Below are 15,000 nucleotides of genomic sequence, written 5' to 3'. Positions count from 1 at the left end.
CACGACGCTGGTTGAAATTATCAACAATATCATTCAAACGCCTCCGTTTGTAGTGTTGGAATTTGGAATTTTGGTAGGTAATATTCGAGTAAAAAATAAATTTATGCATGTTGTTGCAGTAATTAAAAGAATATTTGTAATATACATTAGTATGATTCTATGCTAATCCTAAATTTATGTATAGATTCAAAACCATTTTTAATATGTTGTTAATTAAAATACTTTTTTATTTTCCCCAAACAAATAAATCTACCAAAAAAAATGTTTTTTACTAATATTAATTATGAAAAAAAACGTAATTTCCAACACACGTATCGATTCGATCAAATATAAGTCGATAATAAGATTTTACAGTCACGAATTTACTAAAAAAAATGTACACTTAACAAAATTAGTTAACTGGTAATTAGCCGAAAAAAGACATAAAGGGTAGAAGATTATTCATTTATAAACAATTGATAGATGATAATTGATCCATTGATTAACGGGTGGTGGAAAGAGACATGCGAATCGTATTATATGGGCTACTCATCAATTACTAATTAATTGACAGTTGCGTTCGTGTGATATTTTATTAAACGTAGTAATTAAATGGCACTAATCAGTGATCATGCAACTTTTGTTTATTAAGATACGGTAGTTGTGACTTATAAACTAACTTATATAGAGACGCTTGTTATTATACGGTACGGACAAATCTATGTTATTTTATATAATATTATATTCAAAGACCATTAAACACATATAAAGGACCGACGCCTCTTCGTGATTATATATATATATATATATATGTGTATATATATATATATATGTGTGTGTGTGTGTGTGTGTGTATTGATTAGCTCCATATTGTCATGTTCCTAGAAGAATAATTTTAAAATGTTTTTGTGATCGATAAGATAAAGAAATTGAATACATGTATTGTAATATTACAAATCGATTTTTCATCAAAATTTGAAAATTTATCTGTTTATGATTAAAAACGTAAATAATTATCAAAACAAGGTGAAGTTTGACTAGAAAAATTCTTTCATATCTTAATTTAAACAAATTATATATAATAAAATTTTGTGTTCTTTAAATTTTTTAAGTGAACCGCGCGTGTGTGTGTGTATATATATATATATATATAACATAATTCCCAATTATTTTTTTTCTAGCTAGAGGTATTCTACAAAAATGGAGAAAATAAATTATAAAAAAAGACTTCAATTAACCATTTTGAACGCAACGGGCAAAAATATACATGATTAGCTGCAGAGAAATCAAATGCAACACCTTTTTTTTATTTTTTTTTATTTTTTTTTTTAACTTGCGAATTAATATCGTATGTGTTATGGAGAATTTTAATTTTAAAATAATAATAAAGATATATACTTTAAAACAATGTGCTCGTTCTCTCCTTACCTAACTTGATCCCGAAATTTATGAAACTAAAGTCATTGCTTTTGAGTGAGAGCCAAATGTCCCAAATATGAAGCCAACCAAATTTTTTAAAAAATATAATAAATGAACAAAATATCAGTGGATATATTTTTAAAAAATGACGTTGAGATTAAACTTTTACAACCGTGTGATGCAAACCCTGGCTCATCCAAGGGCTGAAACCAGTGGGGTTGGTGGAATGGAATTAGATTATTATAATCAATAATTATTTATGACTTAATGGTGACCGTTTGGCTAGAATTCGTATATAATATTATATTTTGAGTGTTGAATGCTTAATTTAATAATTATATCAAAATTATATATATTCCATCTTACATAAATTAGAATTAGTAAAATTATAGAAAATTTAAAATTGTATTTACCATGTGAAATTATGAATCACCACTCGTTTTTTATTAGAGAAATGCGAATATAAAATGTGATGACACTATATGTACATAATTAAGAGAAAAATATACAAGCGATAAGAGATCCCAAATTCAATACCATGATTGAAATGTGATGATAAATCCAATCATAAAATCGGTATCAGTTTAATCATACTTATTTTATTTGTTTGCCCAACAATTAATTAGTATGCTTATATTAAATGTAACATGTTCGTTTGACCGTTCAATAAAACTTATTCCAACCTAATAAACCCTTTTTATTTATTTTATTTATTGATTACTCTCCCACCTCATGATTAAATCCTTTAAATTAATTCGATAGAAAACAATTGAACAAGTAGCTCTCACAATTTATAGCGAAATTGATTGAAAAGGGTTAATAAATACAGATTTTTAGTTGCTTACCGAAATAAAAATAATGACAACATTCATGGAATCTGCCATTTTTTTAAAATCGATTATTAAGCTAACAAACATTAGGGTAGGAGTTATCTAAGATTCGCTTGAGAATCACGAACGACGAAGGTTGCTTCATTAAGTTGAAACTTTCCTTTCGACCTTTTACCAAAAAAAAAAATAATAAGAGCAAATTCATTTTTGTTTTGTTTTTTCTTCCTCTTCAATGCATATCCTCGCCCACGCACTATTACCGTCACGCCTAAGCATACGTGGCGTCATACCCATCTCGCCACGTCATCATTTCTCTCCCTCTCTTATAAACCAAACCAAACACCTCATCGATCCCATAATTTACAAAAAAAAAAATCATAAAAAAAAAAGAAAAGCAGAGGAATTCAAGAACAAGATTGCAAAAGGAATGGAGGGTCTGATTCCATTTTTGTACAAAGCGATTGTACAGTACAAGAACGGAGGGACTGTATCGTCGGTTTTGTTCAGTGAACACCATCATTCTCCTTCCGCTTCTGGTTATTACATCAGACTTCCGGGAGATTCTTCCGGTCGGTTTCGGGCATCGGATCTCCAACGAGTCGGGTCGGGTCGTCATCGGTTGCTCGAAACGTCGTCGTCTTCGCCGTCTCATGCCCCCTCTAGGAACCGGCAGGTCTACGCATAGGGAAATGATCATATACGCAATGATAACGGTCACGTGATTGTGGTAATTGTATATAAATCATATTGTGTATCAAGAATATATATATATATAGATATAGATATCATAGTTACTGTTACAGTGTTACGTGTTGTTTATATCATCAAAGCTGTGGTAAAACTGTATATATAAAGACCTTTAAGGATATCCATAAGTTTGGTGATGATACAATATATGCAGTTTATTAGATAGATTATGCATAATCGATACTTTATGGTTACGGTGGACCATGGAAAATCTGCTTTCTAATGTGAATGTGATAGTTAATATATGGTTTGATATCAATTATAATTTAATGTGTTTGAATGTTTAATTTACAAGTTTTGTTCAATCCCAAAAAGGAATATTCCGTTCTCCGTTCATTATTCCTCCCAGAGTTTGGTTCCATATTATTAAATATAGCTAGCTATCACGATTTGTTGTTTATTGTATATGAAACGGGTGAAATACACAAACATACATATATACGTGCTTGTATATATATATATATATAAGCATGTATGCATTTATTTGTACCTGCGAATGTAAATGTATATATATGTCGATCGAGGGCGAATACATTATATTAAATAGCGAATTATATAAGTCAAAGGCATAGGTATAGTAGAGAGACCAGCCTAGTCGTTGGTTCATTTATGTCGAGTAAAAGTAACTGTTGGGCTATATATTAAAATATATAGTGTATAGAGTATAAAACCTTAAAATATGTCATAGAAATGTAATCATTATCCAAAAGGCAACTCTAATGAGAGATCTATAAAAGCTAATATCATAGATAACCCATTCAAGCTATTCAATTTTAAGCTGTCCATTGACAACTGCGTATATGCACGATGCTTTACATAATCGCCCGATATATGACTCTAGTGGATTTCAGTTTTATTTCAAGTGGGTCGAATAAAATATATACAAATATGTGTGGAGAACAGTAAAAAAAGGTGGTGACGTGTGGATCTGCGTGACTTCCGAGGAGGTGGGAACTGGGGAAGCGTATCTTATTACTCGGATACATAACTTCGTATCGAAACCGGACATTACATGTGTCATGTTCTTGTTTTATTTCATTTTTTTTATATTCTGTATAATGCTACCATATACATTGTATATATGTTTTTTTTATAATCCGGAAATTTACCGAAATTTTGATTCAATTATATCTCTCATAAGATTAGAGAGACCAATATCAATATTTTTTTTTCAGTGAGGATTCTGTATAATGCATTTCTCGATTAGAAAATTCATTACATACACTTATAAAAAACATATACTCTAAACAAGTCATGTATTTTTAACAAAAAAAAATCTCTTTTTATAAGATATAATTGGATAAAAAATACGGTGAATTTTTAAATTATAAAAAGAAAACTTTCTTATACCGTAACATATTATAGATATATTTATTGATCGGATGAATCTAAACTATAAGCTAGATCTCTATCATTCTTATCCAATTCTAGCTCCCTAAAACTAATTTTCCCCATTTTACATAATCTGTATTATTAGTGTAAAATAACATTGTAATACTTCATGAGAAGAAGGAAAAAAAAAAGGAAAATTTAATGAAAAAAAACACATAATTTGAGATGGGTGCTAATAGGGCAGCATGCATTTTATGGGATGATTAAATTGTTGAATATTGTGCTGAGCGTTGGATCTTGAATTTTACGTGGATCTCGTTTTATGCGTTTGTGTCTCTAATATTCATATGATGTGTTTATATATATAGTTGTATATACACATTCATATACTCTCCGAAGTTTGTTCCACATTGGTCAAAGGTGTGTCTCCCGTCGATTCTTTTAGTTATAACCAAAAGCTGCCCAATCATATTCGATTCGTATGTAGACAATATGTGCAATATCATTAGATAAAGGACATAAATCGTATGACTGACGTGGATTATTATATGATCGTATCAGAGGGGGAATGAATCTCCAAATCTTCCTTAGAAAAATAAATTTTGATTTTGATCAAAATCCAAGATCCATTCCTCACCGTCTCTCGCTTTACAACAACTCGGGAACTGATTAACCTCTTTAACCCCAATTAATTAAAAAAAGATTAGTCAAAATATTTATTACAACAATAATAATAATAATAATAATAACAACTCAATATACCACAAATCTTAACGTTGGTAACAATAATAATAATAACAAAGGCCAAAACCCCCACGAGCCCTCATTAAAACAGAACCAAACTCCTCTTTTTTTAAAAAAAAATCTCTGCCACTAACAATGGAGAAGCATGTTTACTCGCTTGTGTCTATCCTCTTCACCCTGTTGCTGATTTATAATAATAATAATAATAATAACAACTCAATATACCACAAATCTTAACGTTGGTAACAATAATAATAATAACAAAGGCCAAAACCCCCACGAGCCCTCATTAAAACAGAACCAAACTCCTCTTTTTTTAAAAAAAAATCTCTGCCACTAACAATGGAGAAGCATGTTTACTCGCTTGTGTCTATCCTCTTCCCCCTGTTGCTGATTTTCACCGTCCCTTCCGCCGGTCGCCACCCCAAGGCCAAGCACCCGGCGGCGGCGGCGGCGGCTGGGCCCCCACGTTGCCTGAACTGCGGCCCGATGGTGGTTCCCTACCCGCTAAGCACGGCCCCGAATTGCGGCGACCAGTCGTATAAAATACGCTGCGTTTTGGGGAAACTGTACCTCGATACGCTCCATGGATCATCTTATATAGTCACCTCGATCAACCCGTTAACCCAGCGGGTAATTCTCCAACCTCCTGGCCTCGCAAATCCAGCGGTTTGCGCCTCAGTGGACGCCTCGAAACAGGGTCTCGAGCTCGACCCCAAACTCCCCTTCAGCATCACTTCCAGCAACACTGTCTTGCTCTTTAGCTGCCCTGATGCTATGTTGCAGGTAACACTCATGCATCTTTCTATACCGGTTTTCTGGTCCAACCGGCACTTTCGGTTAAACCGGTTAGAGGTCTTAACCGAGATTTCTGGTTTTGCAGGCTCCAATGGACTGTACAGCAGATAGCATATGCCATGTCTATGCCAAGGACAATGCACCGGCTTGTTCAAAGGCTCCTTTGTGTTGTACCTTCAAGACGGGTGGAACACAAACGGCTTACACGATCAGGATCAATGGTGGCGGCTGCTCGGCTTACCAAAGCTTTGTCGGGTTAGACCCGAGCAAAGGGGTGCCTCCGGGCAAGAAGTGGCCCGAGCCAGGGCTGGAGTTACAGTGGGCATTACCCAAGGAGCCTGTCTGCAAATCTGATGCGGATTGTACTGTCATGTTGGCTAAATCCAAATGCTTGGCTGACCCATCGAGCCCTGGGCTGAAACGATGCTCCTGCAAAAAGGGTCTCGAGTGGGATCCCGTCAACGGAATGTGTAAGTAAAAAAACCGTAACATTCTTTGGACAATCTCAGCTACTGATCTATGAACTGGTATCGGGTTTTCTAGGTTTCATCTAAGGTAGTTCTGAATGGGTGAAGTAGTCAGTCAAGTCAGTCTGTTTTTTTTAGAATCTTTGAAAGGTTCTTCTGTTCAGTAGTCCCAGTCATGCCTGAAGCTACTATACTGTGAGTACGGAAAACCTTGCAAGGCAAAACTGAAACGAAACCAAAGGCTGACAGATATTTCTAAGTTCAAATGACTGAGTTTGATCTGTTTCTGTGTACCTGTTTAGGCGGGAAGTGCAGCCATGGGAAGCGCTGCAAGAAAAAGAAGAAAACCGTTGTTTTTGCAGGTAAGATCTGTTCTGGAACGCCTAGAATCTATCGAGGAGGCTTCCTTGTTTGATGTCTTTTCTGTAATCTTTCTTCTTGAAGGTGCTGCTGCTGCTGCGGCTGTGGGGATATCACTCGCCATTGCTGTAGGGGTTATAGCATATAACCGTAGTGACCATAAAGTGAAGAAAGAAAACCATAAGAACATTGTCAAGGAGAGGGAAGAGATGCTGAGTGCAAAATATACCGGAAAGTCGGCGAGAATCTTCACAGGCCGAGAGATAATAAAAGCAACCAACAACTTCTCCAAAGACAATCTTATAGGAACCGGAGGATTTGGGGAAGTGTTTAAAGCCGTTCTTGATGACGGAACCATCACAGCGATCAAACGAGCAAAGCTGAACAACACAAAGGGAACCGATCAAATCCTGAATGAAGTAAGAATTCTGTGCCAAGTTAACCACCGGAGCTTAGTTAGGCTTCTGGGCTGTTGTGTGGAGCTCGAGCAGCCATTGTTGATCTACGAGTTCATCCCCAATGGCACGTTATTTGAACATCTCCATTGCAACATCAATGGAAAATGGAGACCATTGACATGGAGGCACCGCCTGCAAATAGTTCACCAGACAGCTGAAGGCCTGGCTTATCTCCACTCTGCAGCAGTGCCACCCATTTACCATAGAGATGTAAAATCCAGTAACATCTTGCTCGACGAGAAACTTAGCGCTAAAGTTTCCGACTTTGGGCTCTCCCGGCTCGTGGATTTGACGGAAACCAACAATGAAAGTCACATCTTCACCTGTGCCCAAGGAACACTGGGATACCTTGATCCAGAATACTACAGGAATTTCCAACTAACCGACAAGAGCGATGTGTACAGCTTTGGGGTTGTTCTGCTGGAGATTCTCACATCGAAAAAGGCCATAGATTTCACCAGACAAGAAGAAGATGTGAACCTCGTGATGTACATGAACAAGATGATGGATGAAGAAAGATTGATGGAATGCATTGATCCGCTGCTGAAGAAGACGGCTAACAAAGTTGAACTGGAGACAATGCAGTCACTTGGCAACTTAGCGGCAGCGTGCCTCAATGAGCGGAGGCAGAATCGTCCATCGATGAAAGAGGTTGCTGATGAGATCGGATACATCATAAGCATTCTCACGAGAGAAGTCTCCGAGGCACAGTTGTCTTAGGACTGTTCAAAAAAAAAATCTTGTATCATCATCCGCATAACCTGTTTATGAACTGGAGAATTCATCTTCCGGATTTTACTTCCACTAGATTCAGCAGAGCTGGAAAACATCTCAGGTATTCATTTTTCTGTTTCTGTTGACCTGCTTACGTTCAGACGGGCTTGAAAAAAAGTACCCAAAAATTAATTATACTAGATAAGCATGTTTAAGAGAAGAATGAGAGCATTTACATTCATGAAGTATGATGAATTCTGTAAATTGGAGATGATGTCATGTCAAGATCCAAAACATCACATGTGATGATACCGCAGCCAGAGCCCAGGTGATGAACGCAAAAGCGACGGATATCTGAAACCTATTGCAGGACAGATAGACTCGTTGCCTGCAAAAATTGGTATCTTCTACAACTAAAACTGTAACTCCTGCTGATGAACACGCAGCCGCAAGAGACAGAAATGCAGTAACCTGTAAATTCCAATGAAAACTATCACACAACCGAAAAAAATTCAAAATTTAAGTCCCAAAAGACTAACATTACGTGGCTTCTCGTCTAACCAAACCTAATCAAGCTGGGTCAACCCAGTGACAAATTCAGGCAGAGAGGGGAATTTGCATGATAGTATCAAACATCATAAGAGAAATGAAGTGTTCTATGAGATAAAATGAGAAAGAATACATACATACCCAGTCACCAACAGTGAAGAGGCTCAATAGAATGGGACTCTGCAACTCAGTTTTTCTCCTTATTGCATAAACGTCAAGACAAGCTAGTCCGAAGCTCCACATCAATTGAAGACCCATAGATGCAACTAAAAAGCTGAAACCATTCATACATTTTATCATCAAACAAGCGAAAAAGTGTAACGATAAGATGATCTAGAAATCGAATTACAGAACAGAGCCTAATCAAGGCAACACTACCTACATCACATCTTCTCTCGAACAGGAAAGGAAACTTAAAGACAAGCAACCCCACTAAAACAATTTAAAAGAAGTGTTACATAGAATTGGATAACATCCAATGATATTGTTCATACTAGAGGCTTCCTAGTTTTGGGATAGAGTCCCCAAATGGGTATTTGATAACGACACTAAAAGTTTGCATCTTTCAAAGGAAATAGCTCCACCAACACAAATCAGGCATTCCAACTCATATTTCGACTTGGTAGCAGAACCTACGAACCTGTCTAGCACACTAAATCATTTCACATCAATCATAAACAGGTACTTCTCATCATTTCGACAACAAATTAAGGATCCATTTCATCAAACTTCTGGTGAAACTCTCTAGAAGATCAAAGTACCAGAAGGCGGTGTAGCCGGAGAAGCCGAAAGTAGAAATCATGACACCAATCGAAGCAGCAGAAGAAGCACACTGCCCTAATCTCAACATCAACCCACTCATAGTTCCTGGGCTCCCGATCATCTCCTTTAATCTGTCAGAGACCAGACGAAGATGAGAGAAACAGCGCTCAAGAACTTGACCAGATCCTATGTTGCGGATTCTAGCTCCGTTTCATCACCAAAATCGCAATCAACCACGATCTCGACTAGGAAAAAAACCCTGAAATCGATTTCCTTCTCTGGGTTTTACACATAGCCATTATCCCATTCCGTAAATCACCCAAAACCCCAAAATTCCAACAGCTCTTCACCGAATCACACCAAAATCACGGATCAACAACAAAACCCATAAACCATATTCTGGGTGTTTCACAGCAATACCACCAACAAAGAAGAAAAAATCAGTGTCGGAATGAAACGAAGCTTAATTTGGGAAGATTCCTCCAGAGTTTATCATCTAACGCCACTTTGGGATGATCAATCACGTTTTCTCTAGCTTGAAGCCAAAGAAATTAATCAATCAAAGCCACTGCGAGTGAAAGTGATGGAAAATTGAAACCCAGCGTCGAAGAATCTCGCCTTTCGGTACGTGGGCCCCAACATATGGACTCGAGCCGAACTACAGAATCCCCGTCATTCGTCTTCAAATTGAGGAGAAAAAAAGTTTTTGACGCTGAATAAATTGGGCCTGATTTGGGTAGTTTTATTATTGGGCCTTTATTTCTGATGGGCCATTATAACCCAATAATCAATTAGGCTGTCATCGACTTCCCAATGATTTTGAGTTTTTTTCCATCACTAAACCCTAAATCCCTTCTCCGTTAAACCCTCCCCCGTCGATTTCTTCTCTGAGAAAATCCTAGTCTCCTCAAAATGGCGTTGAACACCACGTTCCGGAGAGCATCTTCGACCGCGGTCGCTCTTGCCTTCCGTGCAGTTAGATCTCCGTCGAGCATCGGCTAGAATCTCGCCTTTCGGTACGTGGGCCCCAACATATGGACTCGAGCCGAACTACAGAATCCCCGTCATTCGTCTTCAAATTGAGGAGAAAAAAAGTTTTTGACGCTGAATAAATTGGGCCTGATTTGGGTAGTTTTATTATTGGGCCTTTATTTCTGATGGGCCATTATAACCCAATAATCAATTAGGCTGTCATCGACTTCCCAATGATTTTGAGTTTTTTTCCATCACTAAACCCTAAATCCCTTCTCCGTTAAACCCTCCCCCGTCGATTTCTTCTCTGAGAAAATCCTAGTCTCCTCAAAATGGCGTTGAACACCACGTTCCGGAGAGCATCTTCGACCGCGGTCGCTCTTGCCTTCCGTGCAGTTAGATCTCCGTCGAGCATCGGCTCTGCCGTCCCCGCCGAGAGGATGATCCTCGGAAGCCAGCTCGTCCGAGGAACGGCTTCTTCGTTTTCGAGATTCTCGACTTCCGCATCGGCTACGAAGGCCAGCTCAGATGAAAATCTGATTCGCGTGCTCGAATCTGAGATTGAATCCGCGGAAACCGAGGAAGATCCTCACCGTGACGTCGTAAGTGTTTTGTTGTATACGTGCCCTGAAATGCGTGAAAGCTCGATTGCTTTGATCTTTTTTTGTAAAAGGAATGACCCCTCAAAGGGTTCATTTTTCGGGTATATCCTTAAAATTCTCTGCGATGACTGGCTCAGAGAGGGTTATTGATTTGAATTTTAGCACCTGCTATTTAATCTCAACACATCTATACGTTGTAATGACTGTGAAAAAGAGTTCCTTTTCTCAAGGGTTTTAAATTTTTATAGGTCTCGGAAGTGTCCAGGAACAGAGTGGACATTATCAATCTCCTACTGATATTTTCTCGCTTCATACTCATTTATGATGATCTTGTGCTTAGTAGTTTACGATGTACATTTTGAAAAATGTCAAACAGTTGGAGAACAAACCAGAAGGGTTTCCCTTTGAAATAGTAGACAAGCCAGGGGAAAGAACAGTATTGCTGAAAGGGAAATTTGAAGATGAAACAATTGAGGTGGAAGTGGACAACCTCACTCCTCTTGAGGATGAAGGTGGTAATGATGACGATGAGGAAGCAGAGAATAGAATCAGGGTTCCGATGGTTGTGAATGTGACCAAAGGAGGAGATGGTCTCTGTCTGGAGTTTGGTGTCAGTGCATTCCCTGACGAGGTTGTGATCGATACCTTGTCCGTTAAGCGGCCCGGCTCTGAGGATGATCAACTTGCATACGAAGGACCCGACTTTGAGTAAGTCTCATCTATAGATACTTAGTCAACGTTTCGGAGCATGATGTGCTAATTAAAAAAAGTTTGATGTGACTTTGATTTCTCATATTTTTTAATGGGGCAATGGGTTATGGGTGTCAACTCTATTTTGCATTTGCATTGGTTTTTTGAATGTGAATGTGTTTATGGGGCAGGGACTTGGACGAGAACTTGCAGAAGGCATTCCACAAGTTCCTCGAGATAAGAGGGATACAAGCGAGTGTGACAAACTTTCTGATAGAGTATATGGCCGTAAAAGACAGCCGAGAGTACCTTCAATGGCTTAAGGACCTCAAATCTTTTGTCGACAAGTGAAGAAGATTGATGAGGGTTTTGTCTGTTTGTATTTTTACACTATTTGTTTGCTTTGATAGAGAGCATGTGGATGATGAACTCAATACCATCGTCATGACATGAGAGGAATTTGTCAGTAAAGACCCTGCAATTGCCTCTGTTGTGTTAATAAAATCCATATTAACAAAACAAAGATTGCCTTTACAGTCTGAAAACGGAAAAAGGAGGCCAAAGTTACATACAAACTCACCAACTCAAAGGAAAAAAGGGTTTCTTTTGCACACTGTCACTTCTACTACATCAAAAGGCTCTCTCTCTCTCTCTCTCTCTCTCTCTCTCTCTCTCTCTCTCTCTCTCTCTCTGTTTGTAAGAATGAAATATGCCAAATAACAAACATAACAAGCCAGGATTCCACAAGCTGTGTAGAGAAACAGCCCTACACACGGCAGGACGGGATACAGAAATGCATCTCTAAGTTATATCCAAGTTTCTTTATGGAAAGATTTCACTTACTTCTCCTTTCTAAATCTCAGTGTAGTTATTACGCCACACCGCTCGAAACTCCTCCCTGAATGTGTTCAGACGTGCCTTCAAGTTCGGCGTTCTAAGGCTTGCATGGAGGACCGTCGCTGCATTAATGGAGAAGCATGGGGGTTTATGAATGAGATCTGTTGGCGCGACATAGGGTGATAAACTACGATGACTATTGCAGAGACGACTTACCAAGAAGTCCAATGAGAAGCGCCAATGACACAGTGAACAGACCACAGGAGATGTACCAAAGGGTGAAACTCACTGCCATCATCATCAAATAATAGCTCATAATAGTTGGATACAATTCATACTTGCTCGTCAAATGGCACTGTACATAGAGTAGAGAAAAATGAATGTATATACTGAAGCGTACCCAGTGAAAATACTAAGACAAATACCCAGCGGGGCTGACCACATATATGAATTGCTCTTTTCGCTGACGTTCGCCCACGGATGACAGGCCTGTAAACAGCAAAATAGTTCACGAACAAATAGCGAGTAAGGAATAAACATAATAGTAGAGCAGATGAGAAGTAAGCATACGTCAAAGGAGGCCTCATTTTCGCAGCTAAATGTGGAGAGAATTTTCTGACAGTTCGAGTCACCTTCTCACTAAAAGTACCTGCAAAACTGTAGACAGCAATCATCAGAGACAACATAGAACCAAATCCCGTGAAATTTCCTATCAAATTCTTGTAAATTAGTAAAATAAGTACCAGAATCATTTGCAACAGAGAAAGATCAATTAGACACGATAGAGCAGAAACCCGCAAAAACGTTTAAGAGAGACACTGATAGAAGCCGAAACAACAGACAGAACACATAGCTTCCCCCCTTCTTTCTAACTAATCCCAGAATTGACTCTAAGGAAGAATACAACAACATTTTATACGCTAGATACAACAGCAACCAGCGAAAATTGCTGCACGCGCAGCATTTACACCAGAAGACAGGTATTGATTCAAGCAATACGGTTACTAGTTACTACAAGACCAAATACCTGAATACAAGACGTCACACAAACCAACGCATCTAAATCTGGCTCAAAACACAAACCTTATATTGTAGCTATACAATGCAATAAATTATAACAAGTGGGTAGCTACCAGTACCAATCCCAGTATCAACAGGGCAGGGCAAAATCAGGGTGTAACTGTTTCAAAAAGATAGAAGTAAGGAAGACAACCTGTCATTCAAGAATGCCACAGTTAGAGCCGTCAAAAGAGCAGCGATAATCGCTAGAGGCCTTGTAAGGAATCCCAATCCTGCAAGTAACCTTGACATTGAAATACGACGAGATAGGCCAACGGACAGAAAGATATGCCACTAAATCACTTCCTTAACATACCGAGTATGAAAACGATCATGATGAAATAGTTAGTCCGATAGCTGCAAAACATAAAACAGGTGACGTTACATTCGTATGTAAGAAACAGAAATTAACCCAGTTGCATAATTCTGTTGCATTTGGACAAAGATCAGACACAACATAGCCTAAAAACAGTAACAATCTCTTTTCCTGTAAAATTACTCCTCCGCCCACATTATTAAGCCTCGCAGGCTAAGGAAGATCGGAGAACGAATTCATACAACATAAGCAGTTCGATGTCTCTTTACACTAAGTTTTGCAACGATGATATGATCCTCGGCAAATAACGTCCAGAATACAATCGTATCATCAGATCCAAACGACTATGAGTCCGACTATGAGACATAGGACATGTTCAGACAACAAATCGAACAAACAAAACATATGAATGAGCGATTAATCTGATAACGCAGAGCTATCAAGCAGGTTAGAGAGAGATAGATCGTACTAGTAGAGATTGCACTTGAGGCGACTATCCCATTTTGCACAAGATTTCGGAACGGTAAATCTAGAGAAGAACTCGGAGAGTGGACGCGGCGGCGACGACCAGTCAACCTCCCGAAGCGCGTCGACGAGATCGTCAACCGTGACGTTTCCCCAATCCATGACCTCGAATCTCCGGTCACTCTCACTCTTCTCTAACAACCCCCCGCGAAGAAACCTAAACGAATCGGAGTCTCCTGTCACGCTCCGGCGACGATGATCCGATCAGGCTTGGACGGAGAAGGATCGCGCTTGAATCCGCGACAACTGCGAAAAAGAACCAAACGGAGTCGTACACGGATGGTAGAATGACGAAAGAGACGAATGACACGTGTGCTTCGTTCAATGGACCTCTACAGATCTGGAATGACATATTTACCCTCTCTCGTTTCTCGAATTCCTTCCAAACCTTTAACCGGTTCTCTTTCTAAACCAAACATCAAAACATTAGAATCCGGTAATTAGCCGGTTCAATGTGGTAAACTTGCTAATGAACTTCCATCGGACAAAAGCCACTAATAATGTGTTTTTGAGAATTAATTTCATATTAATTGGCATATACACATTTACATCCTATACACGTGCTGAAGGAAGACACTCAGTGGCTACAGCCTACAGACACTAAAAAAAACTTTTTTTTCCGTTGAGGCTTATTGTGTCATTTTCTAAAAACGGGAAAATCAAGCGTGTGAACCAAAACCTAAATCAAACCCAAGTGCAAGCGAAAATAGTAACGTGACAGTTAAAAGTCGGTTTAAAAGAATGCAGAAGAAAACGACAAAACAGCGAATCTCGAAGAGGAAGAGTCACAAGCGGATCTCACCAAGACATGGAAGACGGCCTCCGCTCTTCCTCCGCCGC

General features: G+C 38.6%; 6 protein-coding genes across 6 annotated transcripts in view; 4 read left to right on the top strand and 2 right to left on the bottom strand.

Moving 5' to 3' along the window:
• Positions 1–2,601: 2,601 nt before the first annotated feature.
• On the top strand, positions 2,602–3,211 carry LOC109116793. Its single transcript, XM_019202843.1, has one exon. The coding sequence runs from the start codon at positions 2,656–2,658 to the stop codon at positions 2,911–2,913; it is 258 nt and encodes an 85-aa protein (XP_019058388.1). The 5' UTR covers positions 2,602–2,655; the 3' UTR covers positions 2,914–3,211.
• A 2,041-nt stretch (positions 3,212–5,252) lies between these two features.
• LOC104816247 (wall-associated receptor kinase-like 20) lies at positions 5,253–7,856 on the top strand. The gene is made up of 4 exons (XM_019202879.1): positions 5,253–5,837; positions 5,935–6,319; positions 6,619–6,678; positions 6,761–7,856. Exons 1-4 carry the CDS (start codon positions 5,394–5,396, stop codon positions 7,852–7,854), a joined length of 1,983 nt encoding a protein of 660 aa, XP_019058424.1. The 5' UTR covers positions 5,253–5,393; the 3' UTR covers positions 7,855–7,856.
• On the bottom strand, positions 7,625–9,819 carry LOC104816248 (CASP-like protein 5B1). The gene is made up of 4 exons (XM_010544967.1): positions 9,159–9,819; positions 8,539–8,671; positions 8,085–8,319; positions 7,625–7,856 (listed from the first exon to the last, which is right to left on the bottom strand). Exons 1-3 carry the CDS (start codon positions 9,278–9,280, stop codon positions 8,125–8,127), a joined length of 450 nt encoding a protein of 149 aa, XP_010543269.1. The 5' UTR covers positions 9,281–9,819; the 3' UTR covers positions 7,625–7,856; positions 8,085–8,124.
• Positions 9,820–10,388: 569 nt separating this feature from the next.
• Positions 10,389–12,119, top strand: LOC104816245 (uncharacterized protein At2g39795, mitochondrial). Its single transcript, XM_010544964.1, has 3 exons — positions 10,389–10,733; positions 11,110–11,441; positions 11,615–12,119. Exons 1-3 carry the CDS (start codon positions 10,464–10,466, stop codon positions 11,772–11,774), a joined length of 762 nt encoding a protein of 253 aa, XP_010543266.1. The 5' UTR covers positions 10,389–10,463; the 3' UTR covers positions 11,775–12,119.
• On the bottom strand, positions 11,934–14,449 carry LOC104816246 (PRA1 family protein A1). Its single transcript, XM_010544965.2, has 7 exons — positions 14,105–14,449; positions 13,636–13,676; positions 13,474–13,552; positions 12,831–12,917; positions 12,661–12,749; positions 12,477–12,548; positions 11,934–12,382 (listed from the first exon to the last, which is right to left on the bottom strand). Exons 1-7 carry the CDS (start codon positions 14,260–14,262, stop codon positions 12,276–12,278), a joined length of 633 nt encoding a protein of 210 aa, XP_010543267.1. The 5' UTR covers positions 14,263–14,449; the 3' UTR covers positions 11,934–12,275.
• A 475-nt stretch (positions 14,450–14,924) lies between these two features.
• The window catches only part of LOC104816244 (protein NRT1/ PTR FAMILY 2.8-like), a 2,129-nt gene continuing 2,053 nt past the window's right edge, over positions 14,925–15,000 (top strand). The window contains exon 1 of the mRNA XM_010544963.1: positions 14,925–15,000. Coding sequence (XP_010543265.1) covers positions 14,969–15,000 — 32 coding nt within the window. The 5' untranslated portion in view covers positions 14,925–14,968.

This window comes from Tarenaya hassleriana, unplaced genomic scaffold (assembly GCF_000463585.1).
Source record: "Tarenaya hassleriana unplaced genomic scaffold, ASM46358v1 Cleome25, whole genome shotgun sequence".
Taxonomy (NCBI): Eukaryota; Viridiplantae; Streptophyta; class Magnoliopsida; order Brassicales; family Cleomaceae; genus Tarenaya; species Tarenaya hassleriana.
Note: the sequence above shows the minus strand (reverse complement) of the source record. Positions and strands in the feature narration are given on the sequence as shown.